The 26,760-nt window shown below is 37.2% G+C and overlaps 1 protein-coding gene across 4 annotated transcripts in view; it reads left to right on the forward strand.

The window, feature by feature from the left end:
* The window catches only part of CACNA2D1 (calcium voltage-gated channel auxiliary subunit alpha2delta 1), a 3,475,830-nt gene that overhangs the window by 2,392,822 nt on the left and 1,056,248 nt on the right, over nt 1-26,760 (forward strand). For all 4 annotated transcript variants that reach the window (XM_044088264.1, XM_044088265.1, XM_044088266.1 and 1 more), the window contains exon 10: nt 5,541-5,640. In XM_044088264.1, coding sequence (XP_043944199.1) covers nt 5,541-5,640 — 100 coding nt within the window. The remainder of the gene's footprint in view (nt 1-5,540; nt 5,641-26,760) is intronic.

Consider the following 26,760-nt stretch of genomic DNA (forward strand, 5'->3'; position numbering starts at 1 on the left):
TGTGAATGGATGAATGAATGGATTTATCTGCTGATTGTCAACAACCAGTAAACGGGGAGAGGGAGGGAATTATGATTTCAAATTATCATAAGGGGTGGGCAACAACAGATACCCATTATGTACAGCAACAGCATTACAGAAAAAGGCTTTTTTCATCAGCCTGATAGCTTCCCTCTTTACTGGTGTCAGCCACATGTTCTAATGTTAAAAGCCGGCCTTGGATAAAATGGTAACAAGTTAAAGGGCTCTATGACACTCTGAACTGCCCACTGCTCTCTCTGTCTCACACACACACACACACACACACACACACACACACACACACACACACACACACACACACACACACACACACACACACACACCCTAACCGGCTTGACAGCCATGCAGTAACTGTGAAAAAAATAACTAAATTAAGGTGTTTGGGGTTAGAAGGCATGAGGGTTCTAGACGTTCTAAAATTAATTTTAGGGGGGTTTTTTTGCAACTTTTTGATCAAATAATGATCTGAACAAAAACCACAGCTAAGAAACGTAATTCAGTCTTACTGTTCAGAACTGATTTGTTCCTGTATCCATTCAGTCAAGTTAAGCTGGGGAGGGAGGCACTAGGTCCTCAGAATACATGATATTGTAAATGTTCTGAGATGCATTTCAGAACTGTTTTCCAACCTATTCATCAAAAATGGTTTGAATAGACGTGATAAACAAGGCAACAAATTCAATACTATTATTTCCTTCCAAGGAAATATTAAGTTACATCTGACAAAATAGCAGTTTATAATAATCTGAGGAAAGATATACTTGCAAAGAGAAGGGATGAAGGTAAAAATGCTCACAGTGGGATTTCAACTGCCGATGTCAAACTTGTACACAGTATGCCTTCTTACCTCGACTCACAAAAGACGGACAATCCTTGTGTACCACTGTATTTTCAGAATGGAATGAAACATAAAATAGGGTAAGAATATTGTAGTAGGTACTACTTGTTACATACATGTATATATTTTGAAGGAGTGGATTGATTGGTCCGATATTAGTCTAAGGCTAAAACCTCAGGCTTCAAATGCTGTGGTCAGGAGGGATTATATCCTGCCACAACTCATGGTAACCATTATTGCTATTATATCATGATAATTTGTGTGTGTGGGTGGATGTTTGTATGGACATGTTTGTCTTTGTGTGTGTATAAGTCTGAAATATATTAGAATGGAGCATACAAAGTTTGTCTTCTTATTTAGTATTTTAGCATTTCTATGTTTGTATGACAGGTGATCGACTAATTTATTAGCTATAGGTTTTAAAGTATTCATTGCTTGATATCATGTTTACTTTGTTTACCATTCCCTTCATCTAATGTCTGGCTCTTCTGCTGAGCGATGCACTGCTTTCTCCAGTTGGAATTTCATTTTTGTGTTCATTGAGAAGGGAAAATATACATGTGCTCTTGGCTAAGTCCTAAACATCGTGACAGGAGCCATAACTGTATAGGCACATTACAGAAATCTTCAACAGCCAGTCATGACAGTATGTTATAATCTATTAATAATTATTGTATAACTAATGATAGTGGAGAATTTGGTTATGACTGATATCAATCACCTATTAAAGCAAAACACAAGTAAATGCTATTTTCTAGTAGTACATAAATACAGTGTTTGCAGTGATTTTTTTTTTTTTTTTACAATGGCATTATCAAAAAGATATGCCATGCTTTTCAACACTGTAGTATAGTTGCACTTTCCACATTGTAGATCTCTTGGTACTGGAACAGTTTGAGGTTGCTGCAGGTGGTTTCTATGTGTACTGCATACATATTTATTTGCTAAACATGCTTATGTATATGCTGTGCCTTGCCCTTGTACATTCTGTTCTATTTATGCTTATCTGCCATTTATGCTGTGGCTGTCTTATAGTCACAGTATTTTTGTATGAGCAAAATAAGGAGTTTCAAAAGATCTGACATGATTCAGCCATCCTACACTACAGCTCTGATTTTTCATAATATCCTTTCTTGCAAACTTGCCTCCAGTTAGTTATTAGAGGCAAACTTACTTTTTTATCCTGATTTAAAGCTTGTATAACAGAAGTAAATGCATTTGATTTCTTGACAAAATACACTGTTTAGCAAATCAAACTGCTCAGTTTAATGTGCCTATGTGTGCATGCGCGCATGTGTGCTCACTTGCATGTTTATTCTTTTGTGCACGCATGAATGCATGTTACTTAAATATCAGGAGACTTTTGGGCCATGGCTTTTCAAAATGTTTCCTACTTATTACATTTTTATCTACCTCAGCACTTTTCACTATGCTTTTAAATAAGGAATACATTCTACTCAGCAGCAGAAAATAAGGAAGAGTACCTCATTTGGTTTAAAGGTAGCCAAGAATCAAAGCGGTCCTTGAACGTATTTGTCTGAAGCCATAATCCTTTTAAAGACCTACCTTGTAGACTAAAGCGATTACCATTAGAGTCGGTATGCTTAATAAATAGAGTGAAGGTGTACACCGAGCTTTAATGTGCGTGTGTATGTACATGTATGTGTGTGTGCACGTGCGCGTGTGCCTTTGTGTCCGTTTCAGTGAGTGTGTTTGTCTTTTTCTTTGTGTAAGAGGTTGGCTGGCTTTGTTGCTGCTTTCCTTTGTGATCACATGTCCATATTGTTCTTTTTGGCTGGCTTATTCACCCTGAAAGAGGTAGAGGCAGTAATGTTCTTCTCCAGTAATGAGATATTCGAAATATCCTGTCTTTGGAGAAATATATTCAGGGATTGTTAAGCTGAAGAATTCTGTTTCACTTAACTGTCCTGTACCCTTAACTAAATAAACAGGGCTAGTACCCAACAAATGAACAACCCAACTGAGAAAATAGGTACTAAGCAGAATGAGGAAGCAAAAACACCCAAAGAAGTGCCAGCACTTAATAATCCACCAACGAAGTGCTGAAAATGTTCCACTGAAAGTTTTATGTTTAAGATATGCTTAAAAGGTTATTTATATTATAATTATTTATTATTATTTTACATTTGTTAACCAGGAAAGTCCGACTGGACACATCCTTTTTCAGCAGAGGCCCAGGGAGAAAAGCTCCATGTACACAGTAAAATATTACATTAGACAGATGACATACAGTTAGATTATATGCAATCATATATAGTATCCATGAACTTTTCTACTAATAATGCCGTTGAAAAATAATACCTTAAAAAGTAGTTTAGACATCAAATACTTCACAGAGTATTTGGGATATATCTACATTATAAAAAAGCTGGTAGGATGAAATATGTATAAATGATAGATTGGATAGGAAGGGTTCTGGTGAGACAGGATAGGTATAGATAGGGAAATAATGAGCTGAAAGTGGAGGGGCTAATAGAGAGTAGTAGGTGGTAAGGCCTAAAAGTAGGGTAAGCAGGAAGGTATTTTTAAAAGAAACACTCGAGTAGGATGTTATGTTGGTTTAAAAAAACTTGTGGTTAATTAGTTAATTAGTATGTATGGCAACTTATTGTTGAAGAGGTATAAATTAATGAACAGATGCATTTGGGAATTTGTCTGAAGAAGACTGGATGTAACGGATGAAAACTGTGGTGATTTAGTTAAGTGTTTAGTCATGGTCATGTTATTTTGTTTAATAAAATGCAGCTTTTAACCTGTTGTGACTGAAAGTCTGGAACATTTTCAACACTTCGTTGGTGGATTATTAAGCGCTGGCATTTCTTTGGGTGTTTTTGCTTCCTCATTCTCCTTAGTACCTATTTTCTCAGTTGGTTAGTCCTATACCCTTATTATACAATGACCCCCATTAATATTCAAAAACGTGCACGCTGATTGGTCAGTGTGCACGTTGTAAATCAGAGTTATAGTAATGGAAAAAGGTCTGGTCGCCTGGACTTTTCCATTACTATAACTCTTTTTTTTTTTTACAGCAACGGAGAACGCAAGATCTCCATTGCTTCACACTGTCTCGCTATGTTAAACGAGTTTAACATAGCGAGACAGCTTTAAAAAAAGCAACGGAGATTGCCCGTTGCTTTTTTTAAAGCTGTCTCGCTATGTTAAACTTCTTTAACATAGCGAGACAGTTTGTAAAAAGCAACGGAGATCTTGCTTTCTCCGTTGCTTTTTTCAAAACTGTCTTGCTATGTTAAATGGGTTTAACATAGCGAGACAGCTTTAAAAAAAGCAACGGAGATCTCCTTTGGTTTTTTTAAAGCTGTCTCACTATGTTAAATCCATTTAACATAGCAAAGCAGTTTGTAAAAAGCAATGGAGATCCTGCTTTCTCCATTGCTTTTGCCTACAGCTCTGATGTACTGCATAGGCATATGCATATGCAATACATCAGATCTGCCGCAGAATACCAGACAGCTGCGGAAGGGCAGCAAGGAGGCATTACGCAATGCCATTACTTAAAAAAAGTAATTTTTTTTTTCTTAAATAATATCATTATATAATAGCAATAACCCACTTCTAGGTGTGGGTAATGCTGGATTTACCAACGGTTGGCTTTGTTTGGCCACTCGGGCTTCGCCCTCGTGACCAAACCACACCAACCGTGGGTAAATCCAGCATTACCCACACCCAGGTGTGGGTTATTGCTGTACTAATACTGCTTACTATTCAGGATGCCAGAGTACAGCAGCAGCTTTGAAAACAATTTCAAGAGGCCCTTCTCAAACTCTCATTATTGAAAAGAACAGTAGTATAGGCCAAGGAAGAATAGTTGTTATTGTCCATAAAGTATAGAATATTTCTGGCATTTATTATGTTGTGATGCAATGAATTTTAAAAATATGCAACTGTGAACCTTTTGAATTTTCTTTTCACTGTATGTTGTGTGACTGTTATTATTGTCTGATGTTCATGGTATGTTGTACTGCTTCAGTTACATCATACTGTGTACATGAAACAGTCTGTGCTGATAAGCAGTTGTCATAAACTATGCTTTGGTTTTAGGCAATACTCAGAATTCAAATGAGCTTCTACATTCCTATTGCTACCTGACATGATAAAATTGCTCATGATTTACATTTCTGTAAAATGTTCGCTGTTTATGTTGTCTGTTTTTAACTTACATGACGTAGACTGCTAACATGTGAAAATGAATTGTGATCACTTATACTGGCATACACACCCCATGCAAAGGTACAAGTCTGAATAGCATTAAGTGCACAAAAGCAGGCAAAAATGTACTAAATAAGCAGGTGCTGAGAGCAAAATCCTCTGAATGTTGGTGGGGGATTAATCTGCATTAAAATGTGTTTTAATTGTTCTTATAATTTATGTTTTTTTTTCTGAAACACAAGTGAAATTTGAATGTCATCAAGACATATCTTAAAGCTTTTGTATATTTTACCTGGTAGACCATGTCATAGACAGGAGCAGACAGACAAAGCAAGGCAGAAACTTGAAGCCTGCAAACAGTTAATGTTAATAAGCAGTTTAGTTGGTGTAAGTGTAATTTACTGCCCTTTACATTGTAAATAATGCCATGTTGTTACACTTCAAAATGCACAGTAATGTTTTGTTTTCTTAGGAGTGGAAGTGTAAGTGGCCTGACTCTTAAGCTGATCCGTACATCCGTCTCGGAGATGCTAGAAACTCTTTCCGATGATGACTTTGTGAATGTGGTATCTGTAAGTATAAGACATATGCATTCTCTGATGTGTGTTGAATCCCCAGAAAATGACATTGCATAAACCTATCAAACTGTGAAATAACCAATATCTCTGCAGATAATTACTTTCCCAGGTAAAAAGCATGGCTATTGCTTGAGTCTTAAGTTAACTAGTGTGGTCTGAATTATTTGACTCATCCCTTGGCACCAGTCCTTTTATAGAACATCAGTCTTGTATAAAACATTCTCTGCCTTTGTTTCAAAGCCTCTTTAATGAAACAAGTGGCACAGCAAATCCCAAATTAATTATATCTGTAGTACAGGTCAGCCTTGAGAATATTCGAATGACACCAAACCAAGGGCCATGTGTTACCTGTACATTCTGTACAGAAGTTGATCCCTGATACTTAGAGTTGTTCTAATAGGTTCATCAGTGGACAGGTTTTAGAGGTTTAAAATAACTGACTGTATGACATTATCATCTGTTTGGTCAAAATGACTGATATTTATTAGACTCTGAAGAAAATGTAATCACTAAAAATGGCTATAAATTATTTGCACTAAACTGAATTCAATATCCTGAACATAAATTAGCAGAACAGCAAATGACAAATGTGTTTTTCTTTGGAGACAGCACTACATGTGATATGAGTTTTGTAGGTCGCAGTGCTTAAATCTAAACTGGTGCAAGGTTTGTCAGGATAAAACACAATTTCAAACTGTTGTGTAATAGGCCAAGCCATCACAATCAAAGAAAATGTACAAATAGGTAGCAACAGTAGTAGGAAGTTAGACTGTAATTACAGCCCTTTATTTGATAACATTGTACTGGTGAATTTGAGAGAATATGTACAGACTGAGGTTACAGTATCTCAGAGCACTACCCCCCCCCCCAAATCCAAGGGCAGCAGCTTTATAGCTGGTATATGCAATTAGGAGAGGCGTGAGGGTCGAGTGGATGCAGAGTGCTAAAATGCTTCTACAGTGTTTGGTGAAGCTCCTCTTAGAACACAACTTGTGATGCAGCAAGCTTTGTTAATCTTTGGAGTTCTCTTCTTAGGAGGTGTCGTCACGATAGTCGGGCTCAGACTCATGACAGGGAGCTGAAAAGTAAACAAACTGACTGACACCTTCTCACTCTCTCTCTCTCTCTATATATAAATATATATATATATATATATATATATATATATATATATGTATATATTATATATAAAATTAATTTGTATCCTATCACAAGACTTGTAATACTGCAGTAAATTCTGAGTGTGGTAAATGTTCATTAAAATCTGCCATATTCAGTTTACAATGTCCAGCTGATATGGAAATGTTTGCAGCATCTTCCTGAATGCTGAATGAGTATAGTTAGCTAATTTATAGATATAGAAATTTCACATTTTCGGCAACAAAAGAACTGTTTCAACAAGTTGTGGCAAGTCTCAAAGCAATAGCTGGCAACTCATTTGAAGCATTACAATTAAGATAAGATGATATCATTCAAATAATTATAAAAGGAGCATGCACTATATTACATAAACAAGAATTCTAATGAAACATAGACTTCTCATCATGCTGTCTTATTCATCTAGTACTATGTCAGAAATGGGTCATTTTAATGAAAATGGTGATGAACAAATTGTTTGAAATTTTGTGATGTAGTATAATTAGTTTTCTCATTGCATTACTTTCTTCTGACATATACTTTAATATGATGCAGTTTTAGTTGTAGTTATACAGAAGCTACTTCGTTTTGGCAGTATTTTTGTCTACAGAAAAACTTTTCTACGCATCACAGTTATTTTTTTTTCACATAAAGTCATAACTCTATCCATGTCTGTGATGCAGAGGGATGAAGGGCTGTCTGCAACCCAGACTTCTTAAATTCAACAAGTTGCTTGGATTCTGGCACATCTTATGGTGAGAATGGAAGTGAGCACTATATGGTTTGTCCATCACTGGAGGAGGATGTGGTGGATCCTGGCCAGCTGGCCCTGCTGTTGCATATGGAGACTTCTATGAACCGGGATCTGGAAATGAGGACAATGTGGGTTGTGGCTACCTAAGCCAATGTTGATAGCCCACCTGTGTGTCAAGGAGCATGCATGTGCAAATAGAGGGGCTTAGGTAGCCCTTGTAGTGATACATTCTCCAACAGAGGGTTGGATTTGGGTCTACAAAAAACACAATCAATTGCTGGGATGCCATCTAGGCACAAGCAACCCTAATTACTGCCTATATGGAAATCCACAATGAAGACAGTTGCCCCCCCCCCCCCCCCCCATACTGGATATGTCTTGAGTATAGGTGAAATGAGTGCACAAAGTCCAACTGAGGGAGGCCTGTTGGTAAGTAGGCATGGGACAATAAGGTAGAGAAAAGACGTTATAACCTTAGTTTAGCAGTGGTTAAAATACATTACTTTTAAGTTAATTTAGTCTGAATAATACAAAATAACTGATAAAAAACAGGCATGCTTTTGTATATATAATAAAACAAACACTAACAGTTGCCACAAATGTAGTGATTTCCTTATTGTTCTTTGTTAAGAGGGCAGCTCAGTGATGTAGATTTTAGTCCTACTGCCTCTGACATACTGCATTCTATATTGGACTGGCATCCTTCCCAGGACTGATTCACTGCCTTATACTCACTTAGTTCTGGGATAAGATCCAGTCCTCCCGTGAACCTGAAAAAAGATACAAGTGCATATGAAAATGAATCATCTTTCTTCTTTGTTAACTGTGTTACTTCTTCAAGAAATAGTCCTGATGCAGGGAAATCATAAGAAGAGCTGTGCTGTAACAATTGTAATGCAGTCACTATAGTGTCACAGTATCACAGGTAGAGAGACGTTTATATTTCAGAATGATATATATTAATGTAGTGGTAGAGGTTATGACACACATGGATTAAAGATGAGAGGATGTCTATCTGTCAAGGTGGTTGAACATGAAAATACACTGCTGTAAAAAAACTATGCAGTACTGGAAGTTAAAAGGTAAGAATTATGAGCCAAGATAAACAAAGACATAGTGAGGTCTTCTAGTGCCCAAAGCCACCATTCCAAAATCTTGCACCACTTAACTCTATGTTGAGGAACCACTCAAGAGCTAAAAAAAAGTGTTTCATCTGCTTCCATCCCTCCAGTATGCCATCTCATGGGATGAGGGCCTAGCACTTCATCAAGAACTAGTTCAGCCTGGCTCCCATCATGTGAGTAATGAAAATCTTACTGGCAAATTAAAGATTAAAACTCTAAGCAGTCTATCCCCTCATGAGAATGTCTCATGTCCCTTAGGACCAGACTAAACTGGCACTCTCTGTGCTTGAGCTCTCTACTCCATATTGGGTATTGTCAACAGTCCAGTTAACAGAGCAAAGATTTTTTTCCAGGCTCCATGAATGAATCAAAGTCAAGCTTCATTGTAGAGAGGTCAGAAAGTTTCATTATAACTCTTCTGAGCATAGGCATCTTCCCAAAGAAGGAGTACTCCATTTTAAAGCTTGTTTTGTGAGTATAGTACATAAATCTCAGATGTCACCATAAGTTACTCTGGGACATAATGATATGTATATTTTTCCACTCATGGCCACCTCAGCCAGAATGCACTTAAGGAAAATTCAGTGTTATTTCAGGATCCCGTGGCAGCAATAGAACCTCCCAGTGCACAAACCAATATCCCTAATCTTCCGAATCAGAAAATAAACAGCCTGACCTTGGTTTGTGATTTATTCATCTTTATTGTTTAAAAGAAGTGTGACTGTGAGTGATAGTGCACATGACATAAAGGAATTACAACTTTTGTCTGGCTTGCAGAACTTGTATTATCAGAACAACTTTACTGTACTTTATTATTTAGTTGTATATTGCTGGTGTGATTTCTGTCATAGAAGTAGATTTAAGTTATCTTTGAATTCTGTCGTTACTGATTATGATTATTCTTTTCTTTTACAATGTTTTATTCATTTGAAGCTGAATAAGGATATCTTAAATAAGTATGCAATTAACGATTTGCTAATGCACAAATATCTTGCACAGTGTAATAAATGCTATACAAAGTAACAGCTGATAACACTGGTGATCTGTGTTCCTTGTGTCAAAAGCTGGATGATTTGCTTACTATTGTTATAAGTAAATCTAGACTTAATGATGATGATTGCACTTGTGCAATTGACATGACTTGGAGAACTGTTTCATATAGTAATAACTGGGCTGATGAACTAAATAATGTTAGGCATAGAGCAAATAGAACACATTTAGGAAATGATGCATCTATTGTATGCAAAGATCATTCAACCCCATAAAACAAGACAATGCCCTGGCAACTTGTCCTGGAAGCAACTATTCAGCAATCTGAGGATCTGGTTTGTTTAGAAGGAAACAAAAAGAGAAAGTAAGGAAAACGTTCACGACAAATAACAAGGAAGAAAAAGAAACTGATTAATGTCTGTAAAGTAAAGAGAATACGTAGTAAAAAGGACACTGCTTTGTTATGTAACACACAGGTTACAGGGAATGATATTTTTCTATCAGAAAACCTTCAATCTACAAAAAATGTACCATTTTACCAAAATAGAAGGTAGAAAAAAGAGGCAAGGGGCAGGTGAAAAGGAAGAAATCAAAACTGAACGTGGAAGGATTGAAGAACATTACTGTAAGAAAAAAGAAGAGAAAGACAGATGTTGATTGCATGGCTCAAGTTGTGGATTTACAGTACCAGCTGGATGAGCATTTAATACACAATGAAAACAGTGAGATTAATAAGACTAATGGTGATGAAGATCTATCCTTTGTAACAACTGATAGAGCAGATATTACTGTATTAGAAGCTGAAGATTATTCAGAGCTGGCCAGCAAAGATAGTATTGTAACTGGAGATTCAGTTATTAAAGGAACTGATTCTTATATTTGCAGAGATGATAATGAACATGGAATAATGTTATGCTTGCTAGGAGCAAACACAGAAGATGTGAGACAAGCCTTGGAATGCCTTAATGAAAGGAAGTACAGGTCTGTTTTTATTCATGTTGGTACAAATGATCTCATCAGCAAAGTAAGGAACTGACAGCTCTCTTAGATAGTATTGCATGTACTGGTGTTAGGATCTATTTTTCACAAATCACGTATAGAAAGGATAGTCATGTCACTGTGAATGAAGATTTTTGGGGGTAAATACCTACATGGAAAAAATGTCCTGTTTAAAAAATGGAAATGTGTAGAGCAACCAAGCCTAGTTTTGGGTACACATGTTGTCAAAGGAAAAAACTTCAAAGACCAATGCACGTAAGGTTCAGTTAAGGCACTTTAATTTACTTGCAGCAAGGAGACAAAAACATGCAAATACAAGGATTTGTCTAACTACTAACAGGAAGTATGTTCATTCTTATACTATTTTACAAGACATGGCCTTTTAAGCTGACGTAATCAAACACAACTTTTAGCATTGTTCTACAGCAGATGTTACTTCAGATTTTCTGCTGACATGACTAGATTTGTGAGAATCTTTTCAGAAAAACAACCTGGCCTTGGTGACTATTAATCCATTTACAAGCATCTATTGTACAGTGTTACTTTTCAAGGTACTTTTCTAATACAGATACAAGCAAATACTGATTGCAGTTCATATTTTTAAGCAGGCTTTGTGCTAATTATCTGTAACTTCTACAGCTGTGTATTTTTTCATGGCACAGCGGAACTTCTTGTCTAAGTTTCATACAAGTAGTATTGTTCTATTCATTATTTTCCTAACGCAAGCAGAAAATCACCTGCTTCTCAGTAAATTTCCAAGGCACAAGCAAGATTTTAGCTAACAGTACAAGGTCAGAAAGCAACTGCAGTTTGTACAGATTTATGCAGTATGAAATAGAATAAATGTGTTAACTCTTTTCAAGCTTCTAAATGCACTAAGCATATTGCTAATACACACATTAATACATATTTTTCTAACATTTCCCCCCTATTAATACTTTTATTCTACTTTCAAAATAAGCATAAACAGTTTGTTTTCTTCTCCTAACCTCTTCCACTCAGGATTTGCAGTTAAGAGAGTCATTCAGTTTAGACTTATGACAGTTTTTTTAGTCTTTTAACAGTTCTTCAAACTCAGTACTTTGTTATAAGGTTTCAGAAACTGACATGTCTATAAGGTCTTTAATCAGTCTTTTCATGCAGGGGATACCACAACAAACACATACTCCCAGTAGGAGCATACCTACACAAATGGCAATCAGAATGTTCATTAGGATGATACCCCACCCCCCAAACCATTTCTGGAAAAAGTCCGTCAGTGGGTTTGGGCTTGGTTTGATCATGGCCGACACTTGCTGAATTACCTCAAGATGATTGTCTATCTCGTGTTTATGGTCAGGAATATACGAACATCATTCTTCTTGGATTAAAGCACACGTACCACCTCTCGCCACTAGGGAGAAGTCGAGAGCCATGCGGTTTTGGAGCACTACAGTTCTCATAGCATTCAGTTCATCAGTCACCAATTTGAGAGCAGAAAAAGTTGTGTTGCTCATTACTTCGAGAAGTTTTGACAGTTTCCTCAGCTCCCAGATTGATTTCACTGCTCCATATGCTGGTAATATACCTGCCCACAATATAACGCTATCACTCAAGTCCATGTGTGTCAGTCCTTTGCCTAGAGAGTGATGGTCTTTCCAACACGTATTGATTTGTCCCACTGGATTTATAGGTTTCTTGATGACTTCTCGGACATTTCGAATTTTCCCATGAGGCAAAACTGCAGTGTGTCGTATGGCCGGAATCAGGTAACCCAAAAAACAACTGCCAGACCAATTCTCAGGTAACCATTTGTATGCCTTTCTGCCACACACAAAATAACAATCCTCTACTTTAGTAGTAACCTTGCTATGAATTTTCACTCGCCCTGCATGGAACATTTTTCTATCAATTATAGACAGCTGTTTATAAAGAACAGAATTATGTTTTACTTCATCAAGTGTTTTGTGCATCAATCTAACAAATGAATCATAGTTTGTATTACAATAAAGATCTACTTTGTTACTTTTAGTGTAACATCTATAAGGAACAGTCACATTGCAATTGCTCCAACCCACCTGAACAGTATCATTTTTATAAAAACACACAGTTCCTTTTTGTGGAACAGACAAGTGCAATGCTATTTTATCTTGTGCTGTAATGGTTGAAGTATCATAAATCAAGTTCTCCCAGGTCTCATTGACCCCTAGGGGGACTGTAGTCATTAATAACCCCTTGTATGCTGTCGGCAATGCTGTGCAAATCCAGCAATTCGAAACATTGAAAGTCTCGGCATACACATATTTAATTGCTTGGTAAGTGTTAAAGTTTGGATGCCAGTTTATGAGTAACGCTTCATGTTTATTCAGTTCAGTCTGCGTGGCTGGGAAAAGAAAAGGCCACAACAAAAAGATTATTGTCACTAATACAGTTAACAGGATGATTATGCAATACTTCTGAGGAAAGGGTTGTTCTGCATTCCTGTTTCTTCTGGACTCTATCATTTTTGCTCTTGGCACGTAACAAGATTTTTGTCCAGTTCAAAGTTTTTAACTAATTTACAGTGCGTCAGGTGGATCCAGGTGGCATGCTCCGCAATTTTGACTGCAGTGGGTGCTGATAAAAGCACTTGATATGGACCTTCCCACTTCGGAGATGCCCAATTTTTCATCTTAACTATCTTCAGCCAGATCCACGCTCCAGGGGGCACTGCCACTTCTGACGGTTTGGTTCGTTCTTTATCTGAAACAGAATTTAACTGCAACAAATGTTTAGAATTTAACAAATTATGCATATACTCTAATAATGTACTCTCAGCTTCCTGGTCTGTGGGCATGAGAGATTTCCACTGAGGTATATAGTAAGCCCTTCCAAAAAGCTTTTCAAAAGGAGTCAATCCTTTTGCATTCGGAACAGTTCTCATGCTCAACAGTGCCAGGGGCAGACAGTACACCCAGTTTCTCTGCGTTTCTGTTATTAATTTTCTTAGCTTACTCTTTAAAATCCCATTATGCCTCTCTACTAGCCCTGCTAATTGCGGGTGATACGTACAATGATTCTTTAGAGAAATACAAAAATGTTTACTTAACTGCTGTATGGTCTGATTCATGAAGTGTGTGCCATTGTCACTGTAGATCCTTTCTGGAATGCCGAATCTAGGGATGATTTCTTTAACAAGAACTTTGGCCACCGTCATAGCATCTGGATTTTTAGTCAGAAAGGCTTCCACCCATCTGGAAAACATATCTACAATGACAAGACAATACTTCTTATTTTCACATTTATTAAACTCTGTGAAATCCATACAAATAGTATGAAATGGATACGGTGGTGTAGGGAAACTCCCTTGCTTGGGCTTTAACACCCCTTGTGCATGATGTTTATTACAGATGTGGCATAACGAACAAAATTGTTTAGAGTAGTTTGTAAATCCGTACGTCGTGAACACTTGGTTCACCAGCTGTACCATCCCCCCTGTTGAGACATGGCACTGCCCATGGCTCAACAAAGCTGCATATCTAAACAAATTAAACGGTAATATCGGTTTCCCTTCTTTAGAGATGTACAGCCCCTTTTCGAGAATTGCTCCTTGTTTTACCCATCTTTGTTTTTCAGTTTGCGTAGTAAGTGTTTACATGGTCTTTAACATTTCTAAGTCTAAAATCTCAGAGGGTTGTAGTTCCTCATTCAAAAGAAATACTTCTGAAGCTGCCTGCTTTGCAGCTGTATCAGCTCTTGCATTACCTTTTGAAATCCTGTCCTGTTGCTTGGTATGAGCTGTGCATTTACAAATAGCTACTTTCTGAGGTAACTGAATAGATTCTAAAAGATCTAAAATAAACTGTGCATGATTGATTGGTTTGCCAGTAGATGTTATCATTCCTCGATTTTTCCACTTTTGCGCAAAAACGTGTACAGTAGAAAAAGCATACTGGCTGTCAGTAAAAATGTTTACACATTTACCCTTTGCTAAGGTACATGCCCGTGTCAAGGCAATAAGTTCTGTTGCCTGTGCAGATAAACTATGTGGTAAAGATTTCGCTTCTATAATGTCAGTATCAGAAACTACTGCATATCCTACTAGGTTCTGCAAGGTTTGCCAGTAGATGTTATCATTCCTCGATTTTTCTACTTTTGCGCAAAAACGTGTATAGTAGAAAAAGCATACTGGCTGTCAGTAAAAATGTTTACACATTTACCCTTTGCTAAGGTACATGCCCGTGTCAAGGCAATAAGTTCTGTTGCCTGTGCAGATAAACTATGTGGTAAAGATTTTGCTTCTATAATGTCAGTATCAGAAACTACTGCATATCCTACAAGGACCCCTTTTGCATGAGCCGTCCATGTAGTATGTCACCTCAGCATCATCCAAGGGAGCATCAATAAGATTTTTTTTGGCAGTGTCTTTTGCTCAGTCACCTGCAGGCAGCTGTGTGGTGTGCCATCTGCAGGGGTTGGGAGCAAGGTAGAAGGGTTCAAAGTCGTACATCATTCAATTGTCATATGAGGTTGGCTCAACAATATAGTCATACAGGAAAGATGCCTAGCAGGGGAAAGATATGCTACCTTTTCTTGTAGTAAAATAATCGCAACTGCATGAGGCACTCTCAATGTGAGAGGGTGGAACAACACTACTGAGGCCGAAGCCTGTACTGTCATTGCAGCTGCAACTACTGCTTGTACACAGTGAGGTAAAGACCATGCCACTGGGTCCAGTTGTGATGAATAATAAGCAATAGGGCATTGCTTGTCCCCATGCTGCTGTGTTAACACTGATGTCATATAACCTTGCTTACAATCTACAGTTTGGAAAAAACGTTTATGATAGTTTGGTAATCCCAAAACTAATGAGGATGCTATTAACTGTTTCAATTTGCAGAAAGCAGATTCTGCTTCTGGTGTCCATTGTAACAAATCCTGTGCTGCCATAGGCTTTTTATAAATCAGGTTAGTCAATGGTGCAGATTCCAAGGCATAGTTTGGAATCCATCTCCGACAAAAATTAGTCATACCCAGGAAGGACATCATTTCCTTCTTGGTAGTGGGTTTTGGTGCTTGTAAAATCGCTGTTTTACTGTCCTCATCTAATGTCCCACCTTCTTTAGATATTACATATCCTAGGTATTTAACTTGTTTTTTCCAAAGCTGCAGTTTATTTTTGTTTACTTTATGTCCTTCAGTGGCTAAAAATTGTAATAGCGCTATGGTATCTTCTTTACAGTCTTGCTGGGTGGGGGACGCCAGCAGGATATCGTCAACATAAAGCAAAGTCTGAGTACCTCTTGGTGGGGTAAATCCCGATAAATTGCTTGCCATTTCTTGTGAGAATATTGTTGGACTTTCACAATACCCCTGTGGTAGTCGTGTATATGTATACATTTTCCCCTGAAATGTGAATGCAAACCAATGCTGGCTGTCAGGGTGTATCGGTATAGAAAAGAACGCATTGCTGATATCTACCACAGAAAAATATTTCTATTGAGGTTTTAAATCATTCAACAGGGCATGTGGGTCTGGCACCATAGGTGCCCTTGGTATTACTGTGTCATTTACAGCTTGTAAATCTTGGACCATACGCCACTCTCCATTCACTTTCTTAACAGGAAATAAGGGTGTGTTACATGGTGAATCAGGAGATTCCACCAGCACCCCTTCCTTAAGTAAAGCTGCTATAATAGGTTTGATTCCTACCTCTGCATTTTTTCTTAAGGGATACTGTCTCTTTTGTGGTCTAAATGCTGACTTTAGCATAATAGTAACTGGTCCTGCTGTACGAATAAGTCCTACATCTGATTTTCCTGTTGACCAGAGATTTTCTGGTATATTCTGTAAGGCATTCTCTTCCTCCTTCAATAGTAGTTCCAATCAGCTGTCCTTGCTAGACTGCAAGGTACAGCTGGGTGGGTCTGAGTTTTCCAATTCAGCTTCTGCATTTGTATTCCTTGTTCTGACAGTTCTAACTCGGTCTGTTTTTCCCATCTCATGACTTTCTCTCCTAAGTCTACCCATTTTACATTCTTGTCCTTAGTTAAGCTAACATGTGGTAATCAATTAGATTTATAAAGTGCAGAACTCCTGGGGCAACGAACAGCTGACTACACTGTTCCCTTCTGTGTCCCAGTGCAGATTATGTAATGTCAATCTGTTTGCACGATTTCTAAACAAGTCTTACTCATATTCCTTATCAGGTCCTGGTGTATTACAATTAATACAGAGTACAGTGCAACAAATGCTGTTTATCAATGTCAAGGGAGGGGAACTTGCTGATGGCTACATTCATCAACTCTTCGGTCACTGCCCCTGGACCAGTCGTAACCAAGTTCTGGCTGTACCAATAAAACATTTCACCCTTTGATTGCACTGTTAAGGTATCAATTTGTCGCTGTGCTTCAATACCCTGCATAGTCGGAACTACTGCTATACCAAAGGGCTGCATAAGGTCTCTGCCCAAGAGGTTTACTGGGCATTTTGCAGATATAACAATTTTGCTTTTCTGGGTCAATCCTGAAACAGGATCAGTTATCACAATATTATGGGAGAGGGGCTCCCGATACCGCTGTCCATTAGCTGCTTTCACTAATATGTAATCGGGTGACTCTGAATTCTCTGGCAGTTTGGAGGGATGTACCAGGGTCCATGATGCTCCTGAGTCACACAAGAATCTGACTTCCCTCCCTTCTACCAGGACTGTAACTTCTGGTTTCGTGTCTGCTAAATAGAGCTCTAAGCTCAATAAAGCCAAATCCAGTATTTCATTTTCTTCACTATCCGTGACTTCTTGCACTTCCTCTATTTCTTCTGTCACATTCTCTACTCCCTCTATCACATACTCATTTGTCCTTTCTCTGCTATCCCCTTCTAGTGATTCCTGACTATCATATAGTCAGTCCTCACCCTCCTTATCCTCCATGGTTGCCTTCTTGTTTTTCTTGCAATCCCTTGCCAAGTGTCCTTTCTTACCGCATTTAAAACATTCACCCCTTTTCTTTCGCCCTTCAAAGTCCTCTGATCATTGAACAGATTGTTTGTTTCCCTGGGCATTTCTCTTGCCCTTTTTCCCGGACTGTACTACATATACTTCTGCTCTATTTTCTACAGAAAATACTTGGGCTTTCTTTTTCTTTTTGCTATTAAAATGCCTTTCGGCAAGTCTAGCATATGCAAGCAATGACTGTAACCTGCTTGTACGATGATCTACCATGTGTTTTGTAATAAAGCTACTTATAGGTGCAGTACTGCCTTTCGAAAATGCACTCTTTAACTGCTGCTCATATGGGGAATCATGTGTCTGATCTTCAGGAACCTGCATTCCACAACGGTTATTAAAACATTCTAATAGTCTGGCATAATATCGGTCAGCAGTTTCACCTTCCTGTTGGATGCATTGATTAATGCAAGTGCAGTCTGCCCTAGGCTTCCATTTCTCAGAGATTCGGTCTGTAAGACCTTTCACTCTGTTATCTAACTCTGCACTGCTGTGTGGGAAGGGCCTGAGCGCAATATCACAGGGATTCCAGTCGCCACTAATCATGTGCCAATTTGGTCCCACAATTTGTCTGACTACTTTTTCTACCTCTTCTCCGTTTAAATTATAATTCAGCCTCATTCCTTCCAAATCTTCTAAGAACTTTCTAAAATTAACTTTTGGATGGGGAATTCCCTCAGTGGCTTTCCAGATGTCTTCCGGAGTCCAGGGTCTATACACTAGAATAGTTGGGTCCTGACCTTCTTGTCCTGCCTGAGGATTAGGCACTTCTATAAGTGGGCATATTTCTTCTTCACTCATAAATCGTGAATTTCTACCTATTTGATATAACTCAATGTCCCCTTTTGAGTTTCCTGCCCGTGTTCGAGACCTGGTCTCGACGGGATGTCTAACAAACGGTTTCGCTTTTGTAGTGTCTCTACTCACAGTGACAGTAGGATATCGTGGGGCTGGCCTAATCTGTTCACTTGCCTCATATTCTGGTAAGGGAGGCGGAGGGGCTGACACTATTACTAAGTTATTGTCCTCCTTATCTAAAAACATTGCTTTTGAATTATTACTCTTTTGTTCCCTTCAGTTTACTTCCTCAATCCACCTGTGTGCCTGAGGAATACCTAATTGACGTTGCTTCTTTTCCCGACCTCTAGAATCGGTTTTAAGCTGTTTGACAAGTTTGACAAGTGAGGATTTTCTAGTTTACTGTCAAATTCATACTTATTAATCCATTTTGAGTAGTATTTAATATTATCAGCACGCTGTGACTGCATGTATTTCACGTCTTTGGTTAACGGTGGATTTTGGGACCTTTTTGTACAATTATTACCCATTTTTGTTCTACCCTTTTAATCGTTACGTAACTCCTTATTTTTAATGTGGTACCACGGATGTTTTTATAGTCTCTTCAGAATGACTGCCTACCTGCTCTGTTTCCCTGATCTATGACATGACAGTAATCTTTCTGTCCCTGACTAATAAATAAAGTCTTAACAGAACAAATACAAATCTAGTCCCTGATCTAAAACAGAAAAAGAAGGTAGATTCACCTTACCTGAGCCTTCGTGATTGATCACCTGGTTCGAATAAACCCATCCGTCAGTCGCAGATCAGAAAGTGGCTGGCCTCTTTTGTATGACAATTCAGTCGGAGGACTTTTCAAATAAGAAGAACCGATGTGGTTTCTTCCCCCGTAAGGTTTCAAGCCACCTGGCCTGTCTGATCCGAGGCGAAGTGAAGGTTTCCGGTCCGAAGGACCAATCTGTCAAAGGAAAAAACTTACATGTAAGGTTCAGTTAAGGCACTTTAATTTACCTGCAGCAAAGAGACAAAAACATGCAAATACAAGGATTTGTCTAACTACTAACAGGAAGTATGTTCATTCTTATACTATTTTACAAGACATGGTCTTCTAAGCTGACGTAATCAAACACAACTTTTATTGTTCTACAGCAGATGTTACTTCAGATTTTCTGCTGACATGACTAGATTTGTGAGAAACTTTTCAGAAAAACAACCTGGCCTTGGTGACTATTAATCCATTTACAAGCATCTATTGTACACTGTTACTTTTCAAGGTACTTTTCTAATACAGATACAAGCAAATGCTGATTGCAGTTCAAGCAGGCTTTGTACTAATTATCTGTAACTTCTACAGCTGTGTATTTTCTCATGGCACAGCGGAACTTCTTGTCTAAGTTTCATACAAGTAGTATTGTTCTATTCATTATTTTCCTAACGTAAGCAGAAATCACCTGCTTCTCAGTAAATTTCCAAGACACAAGCAAGATTTTAGCTAACAGTACAAGGTCAGAAAGCAACTGCAGTTTGTACAGATTTATGCAGTATGAAATAGAATAAATGTGTTAACCCTTTTCAAGCTTCTAAATTCACTAAGCATATTGCTAATACACACATTAATACATATAACACATATAACACATGTTCAGACAGGATGGCATGCATTTGTCAAGGTCAGGGAAGAAAATGTTTGCTGCAGATATTTTTCAGTATTTGCAAAAACTAGGCAGGGTTTTTGCCAGGTCAAGAATTTAACAGTTCACAGATAGCAACACTTGATGCATCTCTGATGGTTGTTAATGCTAGGAGCATTAATAATAAAGTTTTTTTTATTGGAAAATGTGCTATGTTCCCACAAGATTGATGTTATTGTTTGTGAAACATGGTTAAAGAACAATGACTGGAAACCAGTTCTGCAAGGGTATAAATGTTTTCACTGTAACAGACATTCTAGCAAAAAATCAGATGAAGGTGTTATGATAAATTATCATGCTGCTATAACCACATTGCCAGATTTGCTACTGGCACAGCCTACCAGACACACTACTATCATAGACTAAATCACCTTGGATGGCTTGAACTGCCTAGCCTACTGCAGTTCAACCAGCTAATGGTGTCACACAAAGTCCTTTACCAACCAGAAGACACACTTGCACTAAAAAATATTATTAGCCCCTTCACAAGCACCCGGCCACTGCAGTCATCCACTAGACTCCTAGTTCAAACATAGAAATCCAACTACTCAGCTGGGGACTCTCTGTTTGCCAACTCTGTTGGAAAACATGGAACTAAGCTGACTTGACCCTAAAACCCTCACTAACTTGATTAAAAAACAAACTAAAAAAATACTTCAAAACTCCTTGGTTATGTTCTTGGACTAACCCTGACTAGTGACTTCGCTGTTACTTAGGTGCCTTACCTTCAACTGCTTCAAACTTTTTTCTACCACACCATTTCAGGAAGGGTCAATTGTATAACTGCTGCTCAATGTGTTTTAAACCTGAATGTAATGTTATGTATATATAACTTTGAAAATAATGTTATGTTTTGTAAAGTGTTTTATAATAAGTTAGTACTATATGTGCTAAATGCTGGTATTGCGTATGACTGTAATCTGCTTGAAATTAGCATTTACTAAATGTTCATTGTGTATTATTATCTTGGAGCTTTTCTCCCCGGGTCTCCGCTGAAAATGGACATATATTCAGTCGGACTATCCTGGTCATCAAATGTAAAATAAATAAATTGGGATTAAAGATCATTACAAGACCTGTGATTATAACATGTTAAATAATAACATCAGTACTATAGACTGTATAACTGTGACCATAAAGACAATCCTGGAACATACAACAATTGTTGGAGTGTATAGACCACCAAAATCATGTGCAGATGACCTAAAGGAATTCATACATTTCTTGCATGATACACAGGAGGGAAGAATAATATTAGCTGGGGACTTAAATTTACCAGAAACAGACTGGAATAATATTGATTTAATGTTAGTAAGGAAATTATTCACAATGTGTATTCAGAAACAACAGTTGCTTCAGATTGTAATAAAAAAAAAAAACTACCAGGGGACAGAACATACTAGACATTGTTTGTATTCCTAAAGAAATTACTGTTACTTCAAGTCAAGTTTTACCAACTTAGATGTGCTGTGATCATGGGGTTATAAAGGTTAATTTGTTTCTAGATAATTTTGTCAAACTGAAATCTAAACCAATGCACAGAAGGTTAATTACAGCTTATATGGAAGCAAAACAGTCACTATGTAAAACAAACTGGAGTGTTGTGTTCAGTGGAAAAACTGGAATGTAGAAAGCTTTGAAAGAGAAATTGTTTGTTTGCAAAAAATCAAAAAAAAAAAAAAACAGTTTAACATCAGGATCTAGGCATACAACATCAGGGGAATACATTTCGATAAGAACAAGATATCTGATTAAGGTGAGAGACAAAAAATATAAGAAATGGAAGATAATGCAACCTATAAACAACCTGGACAAAAATATTAAGCATAGTGTGAGACCAGATCAAGAAAAAATTGAAGAAAACTTATATAAAGATATTGAGCATAATGGGAAACCTTTTTTATTGATACACGGGATGTGGAAGGAATAAAGACACATAGATTAATAAACTGTGTGCAGATTCTAAAATTTACTCTCAAACACAACAGATTATAAATATATTTACAAAATCTTATGCAAGACAGTTTGGCTCCACAAAAGGGATGATAAGTTGTCCTAGGTACATCCAGGTAACCTCAGATACTGGAATCAAATTAGATTATATTGAAAAAGAAATGTGCAAATTGGATCCAAACAAAGCAGAACAAGGAGAAAGAATTAATAACAATGACCTGAGAACAATTCAGCAAGAACTTACAGTACCATTATATCTATTATTCACTAGGTCAGATAAATATGGGGTGATTCCTCAAGATTGGAGGAGTGCACTTATTATTAAACCTGTCTTTAAGGGCTAAGGGGAGTAGGACAAACCCAAAGTCATATAGACCCTTAAGTCTACTTTCATGTTGTGGAAAAATAATGGAGAAGGTAATACTGTATATGTTATTGTCAGAACTGGATAGGCTGGGATTGGGACTTGAAACCATATATCAGCATGCTTATGTTGAAAATATATATATATATATATTACCACCTGTAACATGATGTTCTATAACAATATAATAACAGCTATGAATTAAAAATTGCACTGTGATGTAATTTACATATATTTAACTTCAGCATTTGACAGGATCATACATAAAACACTGATCAAAAAAATTAGTACAGCTAGGTATTGATGTACTCTTGATAAGATGGATAGCTGCATGACTTACAAATAGGACATGACAAGTATCATATTGCAACTGGACAGGTGAACGTGGATATTTGTTAATAAAGCTGTTTGTTTTCTTTCACTGTGGTTTCTCTGGTTCTAGAGTTTTTGATTTCTCGACTACGGTGGTTTGGTTTGTGACACAAAGATGGAAACGGCAAGTACAGCTACAAATGGTGAAATGTTTGAATTGCTGCAATAAATGAAATGGCAACTAGCATTACATTCAAACCAGATACAAACTTTGATGGAAAAACAGGGTGGTTCTAATAACCAGTTTGGTAGTTTAGGCTACCCTTTAACCCAGCCTACACAGCAAAGTCTATCTGCACAAATGGCACATGGAGCACAGCAAGCAGTTCCAACTGAGGGACTGACTGCTGGGACTGAAGAGTCGGATAGCAGTGGGAGTGGAGCAGCCCAGTGGAAAAATAACAAATTTAGTTTTGGATTGGAGACAAGGCTGGATGGTATGGGCAACATGAGTCCACAATAGTTGAAAAACTGAAGTTGTTTGAAAAAAACCTATTGATTTTCAAAAAAACTGCAGATGGAAATATCTTATCTGTAAAAAAATATTGAGATGGAACAAGTTCCATGGGAGTTGAGATTATGGAAGTACCCTAATGGAGCTGAAGGTAATGCTGACTTACTTAATGATTTACACAACCTTTTTGATCAAACAGGGTTACAAATGATGAGACTTAGGGTAAAATATAACTTGTTGGCTTCAGAAGAAATGTCTAAGGATCTAGATAGTTTAAATCAAACCATCCAAAATGACTTAGCCTTTGCACAATATCGATCTAGTTATAACAATATTTTCATTAACAATGGCAATGTTTGTGGTGGTATATACACCCGCAAAATGAATAAAATTAAAAGAGATCTGAACGAATATACCAAGCAGAAGGTATATCCGTTTTCCCCAGGTTGCCATGACAACAGTAATGAAGGAGCCAATCGTGGTGCGGATCACAGAGAGGATGTGACGTCACATACGAGAGCTCAAAATGCGGCAAGTATGTACTCACAGCAAACTTTTCCTAGTGATGAAAACGTTAGGTGTTCTGAGAGGCTCCATGAGAAGGATCATCAGTCTCATTTTTTAATAAACACTTATCAGGACTATGTTACACAAGGGGCGAGACCGAAAAACAACAGGAACAGAAGCCAGCAGTGGAAAAATTAATGGACATGGCCCTCAAAATGATGAATGCTGTAAGTACTGATAAGTTCTTTCCCTTACTTGCGCACTTAAATGTCCACCAAACATTTTCAATTGAACTGTTATGCGGTCATGATTTAAATAGTGGTAAAGTCAATGAGGAAGCAGTAGTATGCAATGAATTGGGAGATATACAGCATTACAATGTTAACATGGACTGTAATTGTACAATGGATAGACTTTCACTCGGTAACGGAGATGTGGCAATGACTTTTGATGGACTCAGTTGTTATTCAGATGTGTTTTTAACATATGGTTGTGAACAATTTGATATTATTGAAAGCATATTTGAACCTACCGTAATACAGAACAATAATAATGATTTTAAAGTGTATAACTATTCAACAAAGGAAATCAATATACACCATGTTAACCTACTGGCTAAAGGATTTATGTATGTGCCATTTAGAAAAGCAAAGATTGATAATACATTAATAGATTTTAAGTGTTTTACTAGAAAGTTAAACTTAAAAGTTTGGTTTAACACTCAGAGTGATGGGTGAGTTGGGGAAGCTGGGTGTCTGAAAAGACCAAGTACCTTTAACCCACCACTGAACAACATTATCAAGTTGCACGAGCAGAAATGTGAGAAAGATATTAGGAAGGCTTTGGGAGAAAAATCAAATAATGTTATGACTAATATGACTAAGGACGAGGAAAGTTTATTGAAAGAATTGGCTGAGGAGGGTACAACTCGTATCATGAAACCAGACAAAGGCAATGGGTGGTCATAATGAATAAAGCTGATTATCTTAATGGGATGAATGCACTATTGATGGGTGGGACCTATTCTGAAAGCTCCCTCAATGAAATACATATAACATACAGAAAAACTGATTCGTTAATTGACGATTTGTTATATCAAGGGCAGATTAGTGAGGGTGAGCATGTATTCATGTGTAACAAACACTCCACGGTAGCTAATATATTTGGTATTCCCAAGGTCCATAAAGGGCTGAGGGACTCTCAATTTTGACCAATTGTAGATGGAAAACGTTCCAAAACCTCTTTTATTAGTAAATACTTGGACAAAAATTTGCAAGTAGGTTTAACGGCCTTCCCATACATTAGCAAGGACTCATGGCAATCTTTGGAAATGGTTGGTAGAATACGGTTAGATAGAGATGTTATAATGGTCACTATAGACGTCATTAGTCTCTTCACCTCAATACCTCATGATGAAGGGCTTCTTTGGTTGGAGGCCCAATTACAGAAATCTGGGGTATATGATCAGGATGACATTAATACATGTGTAACATTAATGGAAGTGGTCTTACAAAACAACTACTTTTATTTTGAAGAACAGTATTATAAGTAAAGTACAGGGGTGGTGATGGGGGCAGCCTGCACCCCTGTCTTTGCAAATTATGTTACGTCCTTCTGGGAACAACTGTACATCATGCGAGGTGAATATCATTCCAATATTCTGTATTATACAAGGTTCTTGGATGACCTTTTCATTATTTGGAAGGGCAATGAGCATGAACTGTGCCAATTTTATTATTATATTAAATAGTACCGTGAGTTTTTTAAATTTACACACAAACATAGTAAAACTAGTATATCATACTTGGATGTAAATCTAACCATTACTGATGAGAATAGTTCGGAATCTGGAATATACAGAAAACCATCTTTCTCAAATTCATATCTAGAATTCACTAGTGCACATCCTTATTTTCAAAAAAAGTCGATAGTAAAGGGACAGTTGGTACGGGCTGCCAGGATGGTGAGCTCAGATACCACCTTCTTGGACGAAATTAAATTTATTTTGAAAATGTTTAAGGCCAGAGGGTATCCCCCGGAATTTTTGGATGACATTAGTGAGGAGATTATACATAAGCGTAATAACGGCACATACAAGCCAATCTTGAACAATGTTAAGAGTGCCAGTGAAGGGGGTAATATTTTGGAGTTGCATAACAAGATGGAAAATTTTAATATAAGCTTCATAACAAATTTTAATCAAGATGCATGGAAAGTTGTTGATACAATTTTTAACAACTGGGATATACTACAATTTGATCAAAATGTGGGACAAAAAGTAGGGAAGAGACCGAAAATAATATATAAAAAAGATAGGTCCTTTAAAAACATTCTGGAAATGGGTAAACATAACACAGCGAATGTTAGCAACAGAAGTAAAGGGAATTTTAAATGCAAGAGGTGTCATTTTTGTCCACACATTCTTGAGACAGGTGACAAGTTTGTTCTGAATGGAAAAACGATAAAAATTAATGGACATTATAACACTCAAAACATCGTATATATTGCAAAATGACAGGATTGTCCTATATTATAGGCAAAACTAGTAGGTATTTCAAAAATCATATAGGGAAGCACCTACTAGATATCGGGCATGGTAGGCAGACTAATGCATTAGCCAGACAGCTGAATGAATGTAGGGACCATACTTTTAAATTTTTGGTAATTCAACACCTACAAAAAGATCCACAAGGTAAAAGTCTGGATGTTCAAATAGATGTCAGTGAATTAAGATGGCAGTTGAGACTTGATACTACCAAGTATCCAGGAATTAACAAAGCCATTAGTATAACCAGTATTTTAAAGTTAAAAAACATTTTAGGCTGAACATATACATGCATTTTTAAGAAGCAACATTTTCTATGAAGTTACATTTTTTATTTATGAAATTTAATGTGGCATTAACTGGTGTGTAGGTCAAATCTGATTTTAAAGTGATTTTAAAGTGTATGTTTTTGATGTAAAATCTGTTTTGATGATTCTTTTTGAAGTAATTTTTTTTAATTAA

The sequence above is a fragment of the Protopterus annectens genome, chromosome 11.part0 (genome assembly GCF_019279795.1).
Source record: "Protopterus annectens isolate FY-2018-M chromosome 11.part0, PAN1.0, whole genome shotgun sequence".
Taxonomy (NCBI): Eukaryota; Metazoa; Chordata; order Ceratodontiformes; family Protopteridae; genus Protopterus; species Protopterus annectens.